The following is a 22675-nucleotide window of genomic DNA, read 5'->3' as shown; positions in this document are numbered from 1 at the left end:
CACTGAAAAACTACTGAGTTGCAGGAAAAAGATAAAGGCAGAAAAAATACTATTTCATAACATGCTGCAGTGTGTGTATTTTACAGACTGTATTTTTAATGCTCTTTTATTAAAATGTTGATGTGGTACTCAACAGTACGCTGCTGTATTCTTATATAAGTGTGGAAATTAAAACTAGGTGAGTATTGACATAGGCCTCATGCTTGAATTAAACTGTTTTTGTCTGTTTCTTGTTGGGTCTCATTACAAACATATTGCTGATGTCACTGAGGGTTTTGCCTATGTGAAAATTGAGTGCAGATTTCGGGGTTTATCATTGTATAACAGCACTAGGGAAGAAAAAAGCACAAGTTACTATTCAATTATATGTTTTTTATATTTTAAGTCTAATTCTTGTTGTTCTAACCAGGCCTGGGTACTGCTTTATTTTATAGCTCTCCATAATATTTCCATATGCATCCCTGACTGTATTAGAAGACATCTAGATAAACCTTAACTTGTTATTATTAAGCTGCTGGCTATACATTTCCTTTTAAATTCATTAGGTTACAGGAGAGCATGTTCATACTAAAGTATAAGTAAATAAAACCATGGATTCATCACATTTTTTACCTGACAAATGTTAAGAGCACAAGGGATGACTAAATACCATCGAGTTAATTTCAGATGTGTGTTATTTTTCTTGCTTTGATCTCAGTCTAAGTAACCCTAAGTCAAGGTAACCAATTTTCTTCCTGTGCTCTGGGGTTTGCTTTTCCTGTGGCAGATGACTGCTGGTCGCTGTCACACACTGCTCTCCCCTGTCACTGAAGAGTCTGGGGAGGAGGGAACCAACAGTGAGATCTCTTCTCCACCTGCCTGTCGCTCTCCCTCACCTGTGGCTAATACAGATGCTTCTGTTAACCAGGTACCTCTCTTTTTGCATTCATTCAGCTTTTATGTCAGAGATATGTATGGTTCCATTGCATGGTGGTTTATTTAATCCCATGAAAGAATATTTGACTATAGAGACTGAGCCTCGGTTCCTTACATCTAACTTAACTGAACCTTCAGGTTCTAGCTCAAAATGTATTAACGTATTCAAATAGTGACTTCTCAATTTAAAATGTGTAAGCTCAGCGTAACAGCTATTCTGCTTTTTAAGTAAATCTACATGAAATTTACCAATCTCTTCTATGTCACTACTATTTTCTATTTATACTTTATTTTATATGTTCACAGCAATACACAATGGAATCATGCATCTTCAGAAACATTGAATTTTCAATAATAAAACATTTTATTTGTCCACTTTCATCTATCTTATAATACCATAGTCACTGTAGCATTGGTGTTTTCCACTTAATACCATTTCAGGTATTAACTTTCACATATTCTTTTCATGTATTGTTCATTCCATAATTTCAGTGACAGCCTATTTTAAGTAGTAATGAGAAAGATGAGTGAAATCACTTAAATTACATTTTATACTAAACCTGAGGACTCTGACACTTCTACTAGCAACAAGTGTACATCAGCATCAGTTGAAATAGGAGTGGTGAACCAGCACATTGAGCACCATGCACATTAAAGAACATATATAGAATTAAGCTGAAAAGTTTATAAATTAGGAGCAGTTACTGGCTCACTCAATTCAACAAGTTTAAAGTTTTGTGGTTGCTTGTCTCTTGCATCTATGGCTGGTTCTGTAATTGACTCCTGCAGACTTTAAAGGTACAGTAGTATAGTGCTGCATTGCTGAGTAGATTGAGAAAAGTTTGAGCAAATTGCCCAATAATTCCCTACACTAATTTCCATTATCTGTATGGTACCTTAAAAGCTGCTAAATTTAACTGATCCATTTTCATTAATTGGTATAAAAAAGAATTATAAGGGAAGATAGAAATAAAGGTGCCATTCTTCAAAGACATAATAAAAATGTTAAATGATGCATCAGAAGGCTTTTTCTGTTACTTCAGATAGTCAGAAATTTTCCAGTAATGTTTACTTACAGTAGAAAGGCAGCTGTATATTTCTGTACTGAAAAAATATCAAGACAGCATTAATCAGTGGGAGTTAAACAACCAAGAGCAGCGTACTTCCCAATAAACAAATCCATTGTCAGTGCATTACATTTATGTGAAAATGAAACAAATGAAGAACTTCAATAACTCAAATAATAAGGAAAATTCACTGAAAATGACGTTGTATCATGGCCTGACACCAAAACAGAAATTTTAAGACCTGTGATTTACATGGGCAGAATTTCATGTAGAAGATCTTTGAAAAAGAGAAATTTTCTGATGTTATAGTAATAATGAGAAGAAAAAAACAAAAACAAAAACAAAAACTGACAGATGAAGATTTCTTCAGTGTGGTTAATGTTGAAATGAACTTCATTTACTAAGCAACCTGAGGAAGAACATTCCAAAATGCTGTGGTTTACTTACAAAATAGTTAGGTTCCCATGCACATGAGATTAAAGAAAAAGAAACTATGAAACTGTCAGTGCTGATCATAATGGATAATTAGGGAGACCTTATGAAAGAAGGCTGGTAAAATAATAATAAAAAGAAGCATTTGTAGTAGTAATAATAATACTAGAGAAGAGTGAATTAGAGGCTTAAATATAAATTAAAAAATATTCAATAAAAATAACCTCTGCAAAACTAAACTAATTTGGAAAATTTTTTGACAGTAGTAAGTGAAATAATTTCTCACAGGAATATCACCTGTAAATTACCATAAAAATATGTAAACAGGAACTCTGGAAAGTAAAGAATTTCATTTGTTTAATTCTGGGGGAAAAATATAGAGCTCTTATGAAATGTTTTGTTTATTTTGCTTTCCTTGGAATAGAGGGAAATGAGTTTTTAAGACTGTTCTAATTTAATCCCTCACAATCTTTGTACAGTCTTCCATCAAAGTTTTCTAGTATCTCCATCTCCTAAGGATAAAATGTAGGTTTTCTGAATTTAAATAATTATGCATTATTTTTGCATAGCTAACAAACCACAAAAATACAAAATAAGTGCCAAATATTGAGAATATTGATCCTATGTATGGAATCAAAGTAAAACAAAAGCATGTAATACAAGAAAGTGATAGATTGTCACTGTTATAAAGTAACAGTTGCCTGGGTTGTTTTGTTTATACAGACACTTCTCTAAAACAACTGGAGAGAACAACTGAAAAGAAAAAGCCTAAGCTTTTAAAAAGCTGAAGATTTCATTCTAATCATTCCAATGCATAGTAAAATCAGGCCCTTCATCTCTGCTACAATACTGAAAGAGAATCTGTTGGGGCTGTTTCTCACACTTACCCAAGATAAAGTTGATTAAAATTTAGCACGTCTTTAAAAGCTTGTTTTCCAGAAATGTGATGTAGAGCAATCAAACTGAAAAACATGATGTTCTTGGCACAAAGCCTTGGAGACTACAGCTGGTCCTGTGATTCAAGTCTTCAGCACTGGGTCACCTATTAAATATCTTCATTTCTCCTTGTACAGAGACTACTTAATAATCATTCTTCCTCCTCCCATTATGAAAACTCACCTAGTTTGCACCAGCCCTTGTTAAATATCTTTTGAAATCTGCATACATCCTTTGTCCCTGCATCCTAATGAAGAAGCTTGAATACTGTACATTGACTAATTTTCATGAAAGAAGGATGTGATTTGTAGCCTTTCTAGGGGAGACCAAATCAACTTTGTGTAAGAACATTTGCATTCATGCTGTCAGCATAAAAACTCTATGAAAACAGTCATTTTATGTAGTTGAAAAGATGGATAAAGGGGTTATTTTTCCCTTTCAGCCACTTATTCTACACACTGTCCTAGAAGCATAGCTTGGTTGACTTTTTGTCTCTAGAGAAGACTAGGTGGGGACTGTACAGTAACTGTAAACCAAAAGAGGAGTTCCCTGCAGTGATGCAGCTGTGACTTGCAAAGGTCTCTTATGGTCAGAGTCAAAAACTCTGAGATCAATGTCCTGAATACTGTGTTAAGCTGTTACCTATTCTTTGTTGTCTCCTGGACATTACTAAAGCCTTCATCTTCTAATTTCTCTAGATTCTCAATATGTTTGTGAAGAGGTACCTCATTAAACAGATTTAGACAGTCCGTTCTTGGGTCTTATGGTTCTCTGGAGAGAGTTTGAAAAAGTGGAGACATGAGGTAGCGTTATCTTTCTAATACAGTCATGACAGCTGCCTGCCTTTAAAAACATCAGTGCTTCAACAGCACTTCAATTGTATAAATGTCCATCGAGGAAGCAGATGACCTGAGCTCACATCTTTTCATTTTGCACAGAAGGGGAGGAAATGAAAGAACATACTTGTGCAGCTGCTGGATGACATTCTGTTTTCTGGGGCAGGTGACATTCTTTGTGCTCCGCAGTTCAATTAGGAGAGCCCAAGAAAGTGACTGTGCCTGAGGAGTGACTTGATTTCTGCACATATGTAATGAATCAATATGTAAAGGGATGTTCTTATATATTGTCTTTCATTTTGAAAGTGCAATTATATGCTTCATGCTTGTAGGACATTGCATATTACCAAGCCTTATCTGCTGAACAGTTGCAAACAGAAGCTGCTAAAATTCAGCCCAGCACTTCAGCCACCCAAGAGTTTTATGAACCAGGCTTAGAATCAGCTGCTAGTGCCAAACTGGATGATTTGCAGCGTTCTTGGGAAACACTGAAGAATGTGGTAAGTCTGCATCTGTAGGGCTTAAAACAAATGGCTTACTTGTGAGGAATAAAATATAATGAACTTGCTTAGCTATTATTTTCTTCTGAAGTTCTTTGCTTTTTGGGGGGGCAACAAGAATTGTCAGTTGCAAGACTGTATTATGTTGTCTTTGTTTTTTCTTGGAAAGCCTGTCCAGGTTTTCCATTAAGAAAAAATAAGTCATTAATGTCGATAGGTGCCTTCAGAAATGCTAGCTGTTTTCAGACTATATTCCATAACGTAAAATGGTATTTGATTCACACTGGGAATGTTGGCATAAACATCCAATTCATCCAAATTCTGAGTCAGCTTAATACAGTTTTGCATAATAGTGTAGTATAGTCAGTTGGTGTTGATGAAAATGGCTCAAGTTTTGATTACATGCTATAAATCTTAATTCTTTGCAAAGGCACAGTAGCTACTATAGAATATTAAGAACTTTAGCTCTATGAAGTGATATGCATGCATATGTTTGAGTGCATAAAATCTAGAATGCCTAAGAACATCCATAAGGTTTCCCTGTTGAATAAAGCACCTTTTTTCAGTCACAGAATTCGACTGATGGTGTTTAAACAGATAAATAATTTTAATGTGGTTGGTTTTCTTTATAGTGTATACTTTCAAAAACTGACTATGCAAGTCTTTTTGGTCTCATAAGTCTAGAGACGTATGAAGCAGAAGAAAAAGAAAATCCATGAATGAGCAGTGTGCCCTTGTGGCCAAGAAGGCCAATATTATACTGGAGTATATTAAAAAAGAGTGTGGCCAGGTTCTCCTCCCCCTCTGCTCTGCCTTGATGAGGCCACATCTGGAGTTCAGTTCTGGACTCTCCAGTTCAAGAAAGACAGGGAAATGCTAGAGAAAGTCCAGTGGAGGGCTGCAAAGATGAGCAGGGGACTGGAGCATCTCCCTTGCAAGAAAGGACTGAGTGACTTGGAACTGTTTAGCCTGGAGAAAAGAGGGTTGAGGGAAGATCTTATCAATGCTTATAAATATGTAAAGGGTGAGAGTTAAATGGACGGGCCAAGCTTTTTTCAATGTGCCTGGTGTCAGAAGAAGGGACTACAGACACTAACTGGAATAGTTCCATCTGAACATGAAAAAAAGCTTCTTTACTGTGGAAGTTATACAGCACTGGAACAGGCTGCAGAGATGTCTCCTTTGCTGGAGATATTCAAAAACCTCCTGAACACGTTTCTGTGTAAGCTTCTCCAGGGAATCTGCTTTAGGAGGGACCTTGGACTGTATGATTTCTAGAGGTCCCTGCCAAGCTCTACAATTCTGCAATTTTTCATCAGATGCTAGTATTTATACCTCTTATTTCCCTTCAGATAAGTGAAAAGCAGCGCACACTTTATGAAGCTCTTGAGCGTCAACAGAAATATCAGGACACGCTTCAGTCTATATCTACAAAAATGGAGACCACTGAGATGAAACTGAATGAGAGTCTGGAACCAGCCAAGAGCCCAGAGAGCCAGATGGCTGAACATCAGGTAAACTAATACATGAGAAACAAAGTGAGACCATGCATTATCTGTATATCTTTAGATTTCTTTGTTGTTAGATAGCAATATTCTTTGTGGTCAGATGACTCAGAAATATGCAATAGCTGTATTAATCTACATTCACTTCATATGTCTTGCCTTTGTAGACTTCCTCCTCTTCAGAAGAGGTTGTAATAGGAATTCTTTTAAAAAAGGAGCTTTAAAAAAGAATTAAGAATAGATTATGAGTTTGACTTTGGCAAAATGTATTGTCAAAGATTGGGTGCAGTGACACCTACACACATGATTTTCAACTTTACTGCTATTAGCATATCAATATATGCTGATATATATAGACTATATGTAACATTCTCAATATTACAGAGATCATAACCCATACAGATAGATTGTATTTGTCTTAATACAACTTTTGCTTTGTTAAACAAAACAAACAATCCAAAGAACATAAAAAAATTTTGTCCCAAGGGAAGTCTTAAAAAATGCTGTCTTAATAATGTTGATCTCTTAATAATAAGGGAATACTGTAATTTTTTGAAGTAAAATACTGTAATTTCATTCACAGAGCAGATTTTCCTCTTCAGGTTGCTAATAACAGCATTACTGAAAAAGAGTGAAAGCAAGCTATTGTGCTGAAATTTACTTTATCAGTTTTGATGCTAGAGGAAAAGATTTTCTATTTCTGACTCATTTTGTAAGGCTTCATTTTTGGATTCTCAGAGTGTCAAGCTAATAAAATCTCTACATTCATTAAAGTACAAATGAATTATTTCCATAATAAACGTTTATCCTCAGAATGCAAAGAACCCTGAAAAATTTTGTTAAAGAGGTAACGCTATTTTTCTGTCCATCCATGTGGGCTGGAGAAGGATGAAACCACCACGGATCTCAACCATTGTTACATGTATAATTGCAACACTAAACCATTTCAAAATTGGTTAGTTACAGAGAAATATGGACTAGGCTTCTCAGCTTGATTCGTTTTCTTTTCCTTTTCACTGTGTTTGCAATGAAAATGTAAGCTAAGATGTTTGTTCTGGTATTTTGCAGTTTTTACTTTCAAATAATTACACCAAAATCTGTTAGTGATATAAAAGGTCTGATGTGATATGTTGGTTTTGCTTGCAAAATTGTTCATCGGAGTACACATTCTTGTGACGAAGTGCCAACATGTTACAAAAGACTTCCTGAAATAATACATTGAATGAGAAACAGTTCTCTCATGACACTAAATAGCAGTCTGGTCATTCCCTTGCTCCAGATGTTGGAAAATTGAGTTAGTATCATATTCAAATGCAGAATAGAGCTGCAAGTTTCTCTGAATTGTTCTTTATCAAGTAATCAGTCAGTAATCAGATATACACCAAAGTTATAACCATCTAAGCATTCTGATAGCTCAGAACTGTTTGATGGGGCCAGTTCGCTCTTCTGTACGAACCCTATGACTTTGAAAGGATAACATTTGGCTATTGCAGCACTGCATGATGTCCTGAGCACCAAATGTATTCATAAACATGAAAGTAAATTGCTTGCTCTAAGAGATTGGTAATGCAGCATCCTTTCTTAGGTATTTGTCTAGGCTAAAAACAATGGTAGGAATATCATGGAGTTTATCTCTGAATGTTTGTGGATATTCTTGAAAGTTATTTGTCCAGTTAGTAAATTTCTGCCTGGAAATTAACTCATACTGGTGTGTTTCTCTATCACTCACTCATTCATTATCTTGACAGTATCTACTTGAATACCCTTCAGAAAGTTTGCTGAAAGAGCAAACTTGCATGTATAGTATTTACAAAAATTCCTTCTAGTGATTTGTTTGAAATTTGAGATAAGTAATGAAATCCAACAATGACATATTGTACTATGTTGTATTCCTCATGCTCCCTTGGACAGTTTGTCTTTAATATAAAAGATACGCATCCTTAAATACCTTCTTCTCTCTGTTGAGTGAAACAGCCACTTTATTTGCTTCATTTCTAAATAGGCTTTGATGGATGAGATTCTAATGTTACAAGAAGAAATCACCGAGCTTCAGACATCATTAGCACAGGAGCTGGTTTCAGAATCACTGGATGCAGAAGCTGCTGACCAGCTGGCATTGCAGTCCACTCTCACAGTCTTGGCAGAGCGAATGGCCACAATTCGAATGAAGGCATCAGGAAAAAGGCAGCTATTAGAGGTACCAGAAAACTCTAGAAAAGTCTCTTTTGGATTACATTCTGGATTTTGTGGGCCATTTTTGACCAAAGACCTTAGTCACCATTGAATGCTTCTAAAAGAACTCATTTTCATTCTCACAATTCCTTTCACTAGTATATTGCTAATCTTATGCCATTTCTTCTTCGTAAAATAATTAGGTGGAACTTGGAAATTCATTGTGCATATATTTATTTTTTATTTTATGTCTTCTCTGACATTTTCTCAATAGGTGCTTTATTTTCTTGGTATTTCTTGTTTAAAAGAAGTAATGCAAGTATAAAAAACGGTTATCTACATTGAAGCTGAAACTTTTGAGCAATCACTTCTCCACGCTGGGAAACGAGAAGTGGGAAAGTTAAAACCTTAAAATAATACCTCTTCTAAACTGCTGCATTGTTGTCTATGCTCATCGTCTGACTTATTTGCACACAAACTATTATAGTAGAAGATGTACTTCTTTATTTCTTTATCCTTGGCACAAAAGTTGTGGGGGTTTTTTGTTTGTTTGTTTTTCAATTGCTACATGTAGGAATGTTGTGTATTAAGCAGCAGGTGTGTATTATACTAGTGAGAAAATGTATTCATGCTAAAGCTTGGTACAGGCTTGTTACTTTGTATGCTGCAGGGCAAATTTACTGCTGTATTTCTAAGAATAGAAACAATGAAATCATAAATGCAGCAACTGCTGCCTTTATAATTTCTATTATCAACAGATTCGTGAAGAGAGGCTGACAGTTGGCACTGTAGATTTACCTGGGTTACAGAGGATTACAGAGGAGTCTTGGGGTAGATCAGCTGCATTAGTCCTGTGCAGTAACTTGAGGTAGTGAATATATTATTAGGAAATATCTTTCTTATACTATAGAAATTTTCTTCTCAGAAGTAAAAATGCCTTTTATTTAAAATTAAAGAGCTCAAAATAGAATAAGGATCTTACTGTTTGTAGCTTTGGCTCTGTACATAATCTTGATGGCACTTAGGAGAAGATAGTAAATAATTGTAAGAAAAAACATAAGTCAAATACTACACCTAAATATGATTAGGATTCTACAGTTATTTTGATACATTAGCAGAAGCATACTCCAATATTCTTGGCTAAGAAATAGAAATATGGTATGTAGCCAATACTGAGTAATTTAATGTATGTATTATATAGCTCTGATTTCACAGACAAAATCTTGCAGGAAATTTCAAGGATTTGGAAATACAGCTAGAATAAGAAATGAAAACAGTTTTCTGTTGAGAGTGTGAATTAGCAATATTATTATTATTTTTTTTTTCTGTAGAGTTAGGGCAAATAACCAAATTTTGAGAACTTTCAATTCTTAATTACCTGGGATACTTCTTACTTAGCATTATTTTTTAAATTATTCAAACTTTCTAATAACTTTCCCATAAAAATTAGGCAATCAGAAAACCTGTAAAATGCTTTCCTTTGTGAAGATTTTACCCTGCATATATAGGTCTGCATTTTCATACTGCATATGTACTCAGCTCATCGAAGTAGATTGAAAGATTTCTTTTAAAAGCAGGATGTTTTATCTCAGATCTGTCAAGTGGGTTTGTGAACAGAAGTGTGGTGGGCTGACCCTGGCCAGCAGCCAAACACCATTAGGTGTATTCTCAACATTGTTTTAGTCATAAATACAAATCAGCACTATACAGACTGCTATGAAGACAGTTAACTCCATCTCTGCCAAACCCAGTATAATCTTCACCCCTCATTGCACACCACTTGTGTTGTCATACTCAGATCACACACTATCTGATACATATAAACATCCTCTGATTTCTCATTCTTGTTGTTTCTTATTGCTGAAATCCCCTCTTCTCTATCCAATAGCTCCATATCTCCTTTGTGCTGAAGTACAGAACGGGACACAACAGCTGTGGCCTCACCAGGGCTGAGTGGAGGAATCACTTCCCTCAATCTTCAGGCAACACATATGCTAATGTGGCCCAACTTACTATTAGCCCTCTCTGCACATTTTTGGTTTATGTTCAACTTGGTGTTCAATAAGACCTCTTGGTCCTTTCCTGTAAAGCTGCTTTCCAGCTGATCAGTCCCCAGCATGCAGTGCTACATGGAGTTATCCCTCCCCAGCCTGTAGGGCTTTGCTCTTCTCCTTGCTGAGCTCCATGAAGCTCTTGTCAGGTACTTTTTCCAGTCTCTTAAGGTCCCTCTGGATGCAATCTCTGATGTGTCAGCCATTCCTCACAGTTTTGTTATGGGCAAACACACTAGGAGCATTCCTTCATTCATCATCCAGATCATCTATGAAGATGTTAAACAGGACTCAGTGCAGTGGTGACCCCTAGGTACCTCCTAGTTACTTGACATCAACCAGACCTCATGTCACAGATCACCAGCCTTTGGGACCAGCCATTCTACAGTTTTTCAAATCCAAATCTGACAGATAGGATCAGGATGTCTGGGCTGTGGGATGCTGACTTACCTGAAACAGAATTTAGGTCATCAAAAAACATGTTTAGTAATATCTTGTGAAGTTTTCAACTTACGAAAAACAATACTTATCGTGGCTTAAAAAATACTATACAGAAGTTGTGAGAGATGGAAGTGGAGAGGGGACAAAAAATTAAAGTGATTGATAGGGTCTATTGCTCTTGAAAAGTAAACAATTGCTATAATTTATACCTCTAGGAAAAACTAAGTGAGCAACTGGAAGAACAGCGACAAGAACAGGCTCTTCAAAGGTACCGCTGTGAAGCTGATGAGCTTGACCACTGGCTACTCAATACCCGAGCAACGCTGGACACTGCTCTGGTTACTGCTGAGGAACCTATGGATATGGAAGCTCAGCTGGTAGATTGTCAGGTAAAATTATCAGACTGTAGAGCTTAGATAAAGAGGGAGGGCATGACTTCATAGTAAGCATGGAGCATTAACGTTAAGACCATTACTGAGTGGAGTGAGCCACTATACTAGTAGGGGGAAAGTTTCTGAACTCCTCGGCACCCCATATATATTCAGTTGGTTTCATCAATTATTTGTGAAATAAAAGACCTGTTTCTTATTAAAGATTGCAAACAGTGATTTAGAAAGCACATGTTAACATAACAGCAGGAAGACAAGAAATTCATATTGTAAGAATATTTGAAGCACAGTATTTTTCAGAGGAGTTGTTTGTTTTGCTATAAAGGCCATGTTTGTCTTACTGCTTTTGCTCCTCCCAAACTGGTGACATTGAACAGCTCACTTTATACATGTGAAAACACCTGCAGTGTACTTTCCTGCTCTTCCTTTTCCAGATGAAGAACGCACTCCCACTAGCATTGGTGGCTGGGACAATGCTGTGCTTTCTTTAGGAGTAATTCCTACCTAGACTCTAAATAAAAAAAAATTAATCGTCAGTAGTTATTACTTCTATGATTTTAATGTTAATCAACACAATACCAAAACAAGTGAGGAAAATCTTTCTGCAATAAGAATCAACTGCGTATGCTTTTACTGAAAAGATTTGAAACCGTGTCATCCAAATTCACAAATGAATGGGGATTTTCTATTTTTTAAAGAAAAGTTCAGAACTGTATGAACATTACAGTTGAAATTATAAGATAGAGAAAAGGCAGATGGAGACTAGATGGAGACTTTTCACTCCGTATACTTGTGAATTTGAACAAAGCAATAATGTTTGGTTTAAACATAATCTCTAGGATACATGACTCTTGAAAGAGTTAATACTGCTGTTTTTTAGCTGATTTTTAAAATCTTGATACAGTAAGTTGTTTTTTTTTTTTTTAAATTCCTACAATTTATTTCCAGATTTTAGAGACTGCACATCTTATCCTGTACACATTTCTTCAATGAACAGTGGAAAAAAAATGATATCAGTCTAGGTTTTTGAACAAGTATGAGCTTTGAATTTGGAAGAATAAAATATGCACCATGTCTGTAATATGTGAATGGTTAATGGAACAACAATAAAGTAGCTTTTGAAAATAAACACGCCAGAGATTTGTCACTTTAAGTCTCTCTTTAGACTAAAGAGGATTATTTAGAAATCCGTAAGTCCATCATGCACCAATCAGAAAGAGCAAACACCGAGAAGCTTATCAATGCAGCCAGAACAACACATAGGAGGTAGGAAGCATTTCACTAAATGCACATGGAAGAAGAGGAAAGAAGTAACTCTGTGCTCTATTTCTTGACATTATGGATGTCAGACTATCATCTTAGCCACCATTTACCATTAATGTGAAAATAAGTAGCGTCTCATCTGCAACAAATCTTATGTTTCAAACAACTCTTCAATTACCAATTTTGAAAAAAAGGCTGCAAACAAAAATGACAAATGCAAATGTTTGTAAATGTTTTCATAAGGACTTTGAAAGGGACTGGAAAGAAAAGTAATGTTGCTGTTAGCTTTCCAGCAGGTGAGGTAGGCCACAGGTCTCCTTGCCAGGAGAAGTGAGATGCTGGAAAATGTATGAATTTGCTTCTTTGTTTTTGCTGCTGCAGAACATGCTGGTTGAAATAGAGCAGAAGGTGGTGGCCTTATCAGAGCTTTCTGTGCACAACGAGAACTTGCTTATGGAAGGGAAAGCTCACACTAAGGATGAGGCAGAGCAGCTGGCTTTGAAGCTCAGGACACTGAAGGGCAGTCTTCTGGAGCTGCAGAAAGTTCTCCATGATAAACAGATCAACATTCAGGTAAGTGGCTTGTTGCAGTTGTCCCAGTGGGCAGGAGTTTGAGGGATATCATGGTAGTGTTATGCAGTGGGGAAAAGGAGTGAAAATACTCTACTGATTTATTTTGAGCTATTCATCTTTAATTAGTAAATGGAATTACACTCCAAAATAAGGTACTGCCTAGCAAAATTTAACTTATCATTTCAAGCACTGCTTCATGATGAAGCTATTGAGTTTCATTGTCTGCCTTTAAAGGACAATTATAAACTAGGTAGATTATTTTGGTCTGAATATACTCTGTTCCTATTAAAAGTCACCTTAGATTGCATATTCACGAAGGCAGGATCCCTCATCACAACAGAAGAAAAATCCTGAACATGTTCTTCCATGTATGCATTGTGCACAACACTACAGATAGCATCAAGTAACGAAAGACCTTTAAATATGGCTAATACTCAGTGGCATCATTACACAGAACAAAATATTGTAGAAACGTATAATCTCAATCTTATCCTATGTTTCTATTCTGAGAAGCATTGATTTGCTTACTGCAACTGGTTAATTTTATTTAACAATTGTTTTAGTCACTCTTCAGGTTAAATTAGCATGTGGAGAAGTGAATGCATGCATGAGACCCAGCCATGTAATGTGACTTCCCAGTTTTGAATTTGTTCTGTTGTGGCACACCCATTCCCCTCCTCCCCCCTTTTCCTCTACTTCTTCTCTGAGCTTTGCTGTGCAAATTAAACGTGATAAGCTTCAAAGATTTCTGGCTTGTAATGCAGATTAAATTCTACTGAGAGGTTAGCTTGAAAAGTCACTTAATGTGCTAAGAACTATTTTTAGCAATTGAGTAACTATAATGTCTGAGATAGCTTGAGCAAAACCAAGGAAACAAAAAAAAAATAAGGAAAAAAACGTAGGTGTTTATTGTTATTGTTTCTAAGATTGAGACAATACACAATATGCTTAATATTTTGACCTAAGAACAGTAAGAAGATGTTTGCCCCAATCTTCAATGTTACGTCATTCTTACATATATTTAAGCGAGTGAAAAATGTTATCAGTGGCATGTGGGAATTTAATACTGAATTCAGATATATTACGTGCAATCAAAATAGCCTTTGCTGCTGTATTTTAAAATATGATGGTGTGATTTACTTACTTAAATTTATAAAACAGATTTTTTTATGTTTTTCTAATACCTATAATAGTAACAAAATGATTCCCATGTGCACAATATGACTCATTTAAGGTACTACATGCGTGCAAAGTTTCCTTTCTAAATTGCAATTTTTAGACTTCACCTAGGGATTATGGAAGAAAATAGATTTGAACAATGAAACATTTACATTTTCAAATGGGATGATCTTAGAGGTTATTGGATCAGAAGAGGATATTGAATTAAACATAATAATTTCTCAGTCAACTCGAATATACAGTGCAGCTTCTGTCTTCCTGAATTCTAGCCCTTCCTTTATAGTGTTTTGTTTTTTTTTTTCCAAACAGGCATAAAATATTTCTTATTATTATTTACTTATTTATATTTTTATTTTATCTTGTTATATTTCTTATATTTCTTATGGAGTGAGGCTCTGAGATGAGATAGAGTTAGGTTTTTTTTTTCTAATTTCTAGCTGTCATTAACTGTGAAAAATATTACATAACAGCATTGTTGGTCATGCATATAGGAAACATGCACTTTTCTTTAGACATGCTATTGCCTTGTAATTTCCCAGAAGCATAGACAAGCCGGAACCTAGGAAATGCTCTGAAGTTGCATTGCAAGACCTTCAAGCAGAATTTCTGCAAATCTGTTATTCCTGTAGCAGAAGGCTTTTTTGTAACCAATGTAAGATTCTGTAATTTCCTTTAACAGTTTTAGCTTTCCTGATAATGTGATTGTTATTAATGATGTGAAAAAAAGTCTTAAAATCGTGTTCGTAAAATAAAACCGGGAAGTGTGCAGAAGCAGGAGTGTTCAGACTGCACTGATTCCAGATGCAGTATTTTTCAAGCACTTTGAAGGACATACAAAACTTTGCCTTTTATCTTCTAACATCTGTGACTTAGAGACAATGAAGTAGATTTTTTATTAAAACAAACAAATAAAAGAAAACAGGATCTTGAATTTAAAACAAAAAAAGTTTTATTTTTTATAATGAAGTGCAAATGTGGTGGCAAAGGCAACATAATTTCCACAAAAAATAGTATGTCTGATACAAGTTAGCACAATGCAGAGCTCCTTTGAATTATCCCTTTCATCACCATTTTCTTTAGGGAATTGCCTATTATTTCTGTGTTGCAGTAAATACTCCTAGGAAAGACAGCTTCAACCATTTATTTCCCTGACTTTTTAAAGAAAAATTAATTATGTTCCCTGAGACAGAAATCAAATGAAAATGCAAGTGTATATATTCTGTGGTTGTAGAATTATAGAAGCATTTTCATAAATAATTTTGGACTAAGAAATACATATAATAGCATATTTGCAGAACCTCGTTACATCCACAAAACTGCAAACCCTTTTATACTCTTTACTACTGTAGGAACTGTGGGACTACAGTTTGTCTTAATGAAAGTGTAATACTCTAGCTTTTAAACCTTCTTCAGAGGTGAGAAGATTCCAAATCTAAGAAAAGTCAATCAGTCAGCCTAAAGGCAATGAAAAACTAGGGACCATTCTCTAGAGGAATTTATGAGTTGAAGAGGAATTGTCCCTGGAGTATATGGGGTAAAATAGAATTATTTTCTTTCTTTAACATTTACTTAAATTAGATTTTAAAAAAGTAGATCATCTTTATCAGATAATATTTTATTTCCCTTGCTGTTTACATTCCAACCACATTAGCTTTTCTAGAAACTTGCTTCTAGGAAGCAAATAATCACAGTTTACCCACAGACTGAATCAATCATCCGTAAACTGGATCCTTAGAGAAGCAAAGTTATGTCAGTCTAATGGCTCTTTTCAACATTACAAACCCACTTAATTATTTTGCTCCCTTTACAGTTTATATCTCCTAATCAGTCCTGTTAACTCTACATGGAGTTTTCAAGTCCATTGTCTCCTAAAAACAAAATCTCATACCTAACTACTACTTACTTGGTACAATTCTGCTGTTAAAGTGCCTATTGTCAGGAACACCAGTGGCAGAGGTCCATCACATTATTACTGTAAAGAGCACCAAGTGAGGTAGGAGAGTTTCCTCAGACACCTCCAATCCTGCTAGTCTCTGACTCATTTAAGACAAAGGCTCTCTGGAAGATTAAGCGTGTTATATTTTCAAAGAGCGTGCTGTAGTGTCTGAACCACTATGTGCTCTTTTTCTGTTTAGAATGAAACATAGGTGATACATGAATCCTACAAAAAATGAGGTGCATAAACAAAATGGGAGAGGAATTAAGTTCCGGCTTTAACTCTGGAAGCTTTGGGGGGGGGGCAGGGGGGAAAGTGCAAACTCAGTAGTAATTGTGTGCTGAGAATAGCATTAAACATATCCAGGGATGTGTGTTGATTCATACAGCTAGACTTATAGGTTTGTCTCTATCAATAGGTCTGATATGTTGAAATTCCTACATTTAATCACACTGGCATTTAAAATAATTTAAATTTACAGCCAACATGGATTTCAGAACTGAAGGATTTAATAAATCACTTCTTGGAGATCCTAAGTTTTGTGTTCTCTTTTTCTGTGCTCATGCAGAGGGCTTGTCTAGTCACTCACATTAGAAAAAATATTGATAGAAGTGTTAAGTGAAGGGTCTTTTTCCTTAGTTTTTCTGATATAACATGTTGTGCTTTTTCTCTCTTACTTTCTTACTTGTATACTTGTCTTATATATGTTTATGTCCTACAATAACCTGTTCAATGCTTCTCTGCTTTTATGCCAACCACAGATTTATTTCTGTACTTATTGATAAATAAAATTTACCAGAATGATAAACAGCATTCTTTCATTGTAGTGAAGGTCATAAATCTGAAATCATAACTCACTTCAGAATTTATGAGTGTTGGAAGGTGGCCGTACATGTAATTTTCAGATGGTGAGCTGGACCTGCAACCAATACAAGAGTTTTTTTTTTTTTTTTTTTTAACTACTGCTTTTTCTTAAAGCAGGGATCACTACAAGAAAAAGAGGAAAGCAATCTGGATTTGGTTTCCTCACAGAGTCCCAGTGTCCAAGAATGGCTGGCACAAGCAAGGACTACTCGATCACAGCAACAGCAGAGCACTCTACAGCAACAGAAAGTTGGTGTTTTGAACTTTACTTCCGTCTTTAGCTTATATTTAACAATATACTTGAGACATTCTTATTAGTTTTTTTCCACTGAAATCTTTTTTACACTGTTCCTTGTCCACTGTTCCTATAATTGTGCATCTGTTATGTCTGTAGCAGCTAGAGAGACTAGATGTCCTGTATGATTGTGGTCAACTCATTTAATCACTATATGCATTCATTGTGTATCAGAATAATTAAATGGAATTAGTCCTTTAAGCTACTGTAAGGAGATGATGGTATTTATTGAAAGTATTAATACTGTCCTTATAGTAGCAACAAATACACATATCACAGGATGTATTATTTTGCATGATGCACAGGCATTCACACTGGCTTAGATTCCAGGAACTGCAGGACATTAGTCAATTAGTTCAACAATCCAGTTTATGTATCCAATTTTTCTGTCTCCTTGAGTGGAGATTTTGTACTAGTTTAGGTAGTCAAATAATCTGTATCAGAAATAGTTCAGCTGTTTTTATTTGACATATCTTTCCAATATAAAAGCAATCTGTTTGAGGTTTGTTTGCTATGTTAGGAGCTGGAACAGGAACTAGAAGAGCAGAAGAATTTGCTTCGATCAGTAGCATGCCGTGGAGAAGAAATTTTAACGCAGCAAGGTACTCCAGAAGGCTTACGTATAAGGTATGTTTTAATGTTTTTTTTCTGTGAAATAAATTTATTTGACTATATCCCTTGTCATTCTTTTATTTATATTCCTCTTCATATATAATCCTCTAATATTTGTTCTGTCATATTTATATGTCACCTAGGACACTAGAGTCCTGGTTTATAATTGAGAGGTCTGATAACACAGTAACATAAACTGTTTTGTTTTAATAGATCTCTTTCAATGTTTAGAAATTCATTTTATTATGAAGAAGCATGTTAAAATTGCAAATTATTAGGATTCATTAGACAAGTAGTGGATTAGTTACTGTTGCTATCTGGTCCAGCATTAGTATGTGAATAATAACTGATATCTATGTGAAAAAAAACAACAACAATACTGTTGTTTTGTCATTCTAAGCAAATATTCCTAGATGAGATACTCATTGCTTAATTTTATTTTGCCTTGAGTTAGAGAACGTTTTTCTTTTCATAGCCTTGTGTATTTTGAATTTCATCTCTGCTCTATATTTTCTTGCTCAATTAACCATTCCAGGGAAGTAATTGTCTTTAAAAGTCTCATCTCTGCTTTAGAGGAGGTGTAAGAAAATAGCTGCTTACTGCCGATGCAGACCTTGAGGAAGCAGCAGGGGCCAGTCTTGGAAAGAGGAAACCAGGATGAAGATTATCAGCTTGAGAATTGAGGAGATGTCAACCCTTCAGTTTTATTTTTCCTTGATTTCAGCACCAAAGTCTTGAACGTGAAGGTGGTTCATGAGGCAGGGGAACCAAGACTTACACATAGAGAATGCACTTATTATTTTCCTCAGCATTTTCAATAATTCAGTGTGTTTTCTTCTTATAATATTAAAAATACTTAACTTGAATTTCCCTCTATCTGAGGTTTCCTCTGTGATTTGATATTATAGAAAAAAGTAATCAAACTGAAAATGTTCAACTTAATTCACTGTTTACCAAAGGTGAACTATTATGCTTGTCCTGTACTAAAATATCAAAGTTATTTTTGCATGTCAGGAGGGGAGAGGAGGAAGGAGACAGATAAAATATTTTTTTATTTCAAGCACTGAAGTAAAACTTGTTTAAAAGTTGCATTTCAACGCAATATATTCTCAGCTTATTTTAGGAGTTCTGATTTAATCAGAGTAACTGCAGTTTTCAACAGCATAATAGAAAATACATTTTCCTTCATCTACGAAGAACAACTTCCTGTTACAACCAGCCTTATTTTAATTCCCGGAGAAACAAATACAAGGAAAAAATTTAAAAAGTACCATTTAACTTTAATGTAGAATTTGTGAACTGAAAAAAAACACTTTACAGTATTATAAGTTTTGTTTTTGTTGAAACTTTTTGTATTTTCCCATTATAGTGAGAAGCCTGAGAAGCTCTCTGAAGAACTGTGCTTGGAAGGTGAGAAATCATCTCCTGAACAACAGCTGAAGATAAAATGGGAAAGCCTGAACCACAAATTCAGTACCAAGCAGAAGCTTCTCCAGAAAACTTTGGAACAAGAGCAACTGGTAGTTATTTTTAATTTCTCCTTGAGTTTTCTCTGTGAAAAGAGTTATCACAACATAAGTTAAAGTATGTGCATAGCTAATGCATTAAGTTGATGCTGATAAAGCAGAGAATATGGAACATTTTCTTTTTGTGTCATTTAAAAAACTTTTAAATATTGCCACTAGCATTGCTTTTGTTCAGTGATTTTAATTGCATTGCTGTAAGTAAATTAAGTTAAAAGGAAGAAGGGCTTAGACAAAATTTTGATCTACTTATGTAGTTCAGGATGATTCTGTAACAAATTGTCCTTGTAAACTTGGCCAGAACTCTGGTGACAACTTAGGAAAAAAACTGATACTTTCAGTTTGAGGTTATTGGTTAAATTTTTGTTCTTTGAGAATTGTTGGTATTTGACAAAGAACCAAGTGATTTCAGCCACAGAATTTGTACTGAAAGAAACAGGAATTAATCAAATAAGATGGGTACACTCCAAGGCATGTGCTAATGTACATCCTGTATTTTACTGTCAAAAGTCCCAGTCCCAATATTCTTTGTATGATATTAAAATCAAATTGCAGTTATATGAATGTCTTGTATTCATTGGATAACAATTATTTAAAATAAAATGCAATTACTTATTTTGTGCTTCAATTGAATTTCTTGTTGATTAATCTTATATAGAAAGTATTCATGATGAAACAGTCCTGTAAGGGCACTATAGCTGTATAGCTGAATTTTATGCCCTATATGCTATAGAAGCAATCTGATTAATATTTCCCTCTCAGCAGATCTATAGCAGACCAAATAGACTCATTTCTGGACTGCCTTTGTATAAGGAGAATGGACAGGATGAGGAGAAATCATCTGTGTCACCAGTATTGGTTGAACTAAATCAGGCCTTTGAAGATGCATCATCTGAGGTAACATTTCAACTGTCTTTACATTGGTATTACAGCAGAACTCACTTTATAGTGAAAACTTCTCTAGCTCCCAACAGGAAATCTAGTCATTTCCAAGTTAAAGAATCACAGAATCACGGAATGGCCCGGGTTGGAAGGGATCTCAAGGATCATGAATCTCCAAGTCACCTGCCACGTGCAGGGCCACCAACCTCCCCATTTAATATTAGACCAGGCTGCCCAGGACCCCATCCAATCTGGCCTTGAACACCTCTAGGGATGGGGCATCCACAACCTCTCTGGGCAGCCTGTTCCAGCACCTCACCACTCTCTCTGTAAAGAGAGAGGATCTTGTACCTTTTCTCTGTTGTTTTTTTTTCTTATAACTCAGACTGGACATGTGGAGAAGGAAAGTCTACATCTTGAACAGAAGCTGTATGATGGAGTTGCATCTACCTCCTTATGGCTAGATGGTGTGGAAGAACAGGTATTTGTTGCTACAGCTCTGCTGCCGGAGGAAGAAACAGAAACATACCTCTGCAAACAGGAGGTAAAGAGTCCATGACTTTCTTTTAATTGCCAGTAAGGCAGCATTTTATGTCATAGAAAGAAAATTTTAGAAACCTGTTTAAATAACATGTCACTGTCATCTCTTTGTAGTTGCAATGTACTGCTGCTTTTAGAAGTAACTTTATTGAGCACATAGATGATGTTTTAGAAAGCAGCATCTGACCCAAATTTTGCCTGGTCAGAAGAGAATTAAACAGACTTTTTTCTCTATTTTTTTGTCTATTTATCTTCTTTCTTAGTATTAGCAGACACCACCCTTTTGAAACTGAAATTAAGTGAACAGAGGGGAGGAATGCTGTGGATATAGAAAGAGTACAAACTTATCAACATGATAGTTGAGAGAGAGAGAAAAGCTTTTTCATGCAGCAGTTGACATAAGGCAGAAGCTGCATGTGCTTTTTTCTGAGCCCCTTATTCAGAGGGAGGGATCATTTGGGCAGGTTAATCTTATTTTATCATGTGTTTTCCTCAGAGTAAGTTTTTATTGTCAGAAGTTATATCGTCAGTTGCCTAACTTTGTCTTCAACAATTTTAAAATGTTACTACCTCACTGCAAAATTGATTCTGATTTTGACAGTATATTAGATTCCTTTCTAGAATATTTAATTGTCACTTTGTTTTCTCCAAAATCAGTCTCTTGCCAAAGAAATCAAAGACATAACAGAAGAAATGGATAAGAACAAGAATTTATTTACTCAGATATTTCCTGAGAATGGTGATAATAGGGAAGTTATAGAAGACACTTTGGATTGTCTCCTGAGAAGACTGACCTTACTGGAGTCAGTAGTAAACCAGAGAAGCCATCAGATGAAAGAGAGGCTCCAGGAAATAATGACCTTCAAGGTATGATGTCCATCTGAAGGAATTAACAAGGTTACATGTAGAATGTGAGCAGAAAGAATGTGACTCTCAAAGAAAAGAGAATTTTGATACCAAAAAGAGAGACAAGTTTTCACAGGATTTAACTCTTGAAAATTTAACTCTTAGAACTATGCACAGAAATTATTATCCAAAATTTAAACTCCTTGCTAGGTAGAAAGGATCATTCATCCCATACCTTCTCACCTTGTTGGCATTACAATAAATTGAACGAGTTCCACTCTAAAGTTTTGTGATGTCATATATGATAAAGTACATAGTTTTCACTAGCTGAGACAAAATAAAAGCAGTACTGATTCCTGCCTTTCTGACCACTATTACACTGTCCCATACTCTATGAGAAATTATATGTCAAGACAGAAAAGGTAAAGTGAAGGAATGTATGCATTTACAGATCTTTTCAGAGCTCAGGAATATGTTCAGATCTTAATTGGCATTCAGCTTCTAACTTATTCTTAAAACATAAAGCTTCTAATATTGTTTTAATGAAAAAACATGAATTACAGCAAACAAAATAATAATAATATTTCAACAATGCCCACCCTTATAATGCTGACAGTCTTAGGAAAAAAAAAAAAAAAAAAAGTTGTGATTATTTTCTATTTTACCAGTATTAGGAGTTTGGTTGGAATGAATATATGGCAATAATAATAATAATACTTGGTAAAAGTTGTAATGCTTAGTTAACCCTGTAATGTGTGGAAGCCTTGTTTTCTATGTTGTTGTTTAAGACAAGCAGCAGCTTGTCTTAAAAAAATGTAACATAGCTTGTTTGAGGGCATATGTGATTGAATTAACTACAGAAGAGTAACATTTCTGTTAAATAAAACTAACTGACTGCTCTCACTGGGAAGGAAAAGC

General features: G+C 35.3%; 1 protein-coding gene across 9 annotated transcripts in view; it reads left to right on the top strand.

Moving 5' to 3' along the window:
• The window catches only part of SYNE1 (spectrin repeat containing nuclear envelope protein 1), a 295330-nt gene that overhangs the window by 187494 nt on the left and 85161 nt on the right, over window positions 1-22675 (top strand). For 5 of the 9 annotated variants that reach the window (XM_085217048.1, XM_085217046.1, XM_085217043.1 and 2 more), the window contains 12 exons: window positions 767-907; window positions 4519-4686; window positions 6039-6200; window positions 8194-8388; window positions 11071-11244; window positions 12889-13080; window positions 17174-17308; window positions 17875-17981; window positions 19336-19486; window positions 20252-20386; window positions 20757-20915; window positions 21569-21778. In XM_085217048.1, coding sequence (XP_085073174.1) covers window positions 767-907; window positions 4519-4686; window positions 6039-6200; window positions 8194-8388; window positions 11071-11244; window positions 12889-13080; window positions 17174-17308; window positions 17875-17981; window positions 19336-19486; window positions 20252-20386; window positions 20757-20915; window positions 21569-21778 — 1929 coding nt within the window. The remainder of the gene's footprint in view (window positions 1-766; window positions 908-4518; window positions 4687-6038; window positions 6201-8193; window positions 8389-11070; window positions 11245-12888; window positions 13081-17173; window positions 17309-17874; window positions 17982-19335; window positions 19487-20251; window positions 20387-20756; window positions 20916-21568; window positions 21779-22675) is intronic. The other 4 variants (XM_085217052.1, XM_085217044.1, XM_085217045.1 and 1 more) reach the window with 3 other exon arrangements.

Source organism: Meleagris gallopavo, chromosome 2 (assembly GCF_905368555.1).
Source record: "Meleagris gallopavo chromosome 2, MGAL_WU_HG_1.1, whole genome shotgun sequence".
In the NCBI taxonomy this organism is placed as follows: domain Eukaryota; kingdom Metazoa; phylum Chordata; class Aves; order Galliformes; family Phasianidae; genus Meleagris; species Meleagris gallopavo.
This window is presented reverse-complemented; position numbering and strand designations above follow the sequence as displayed.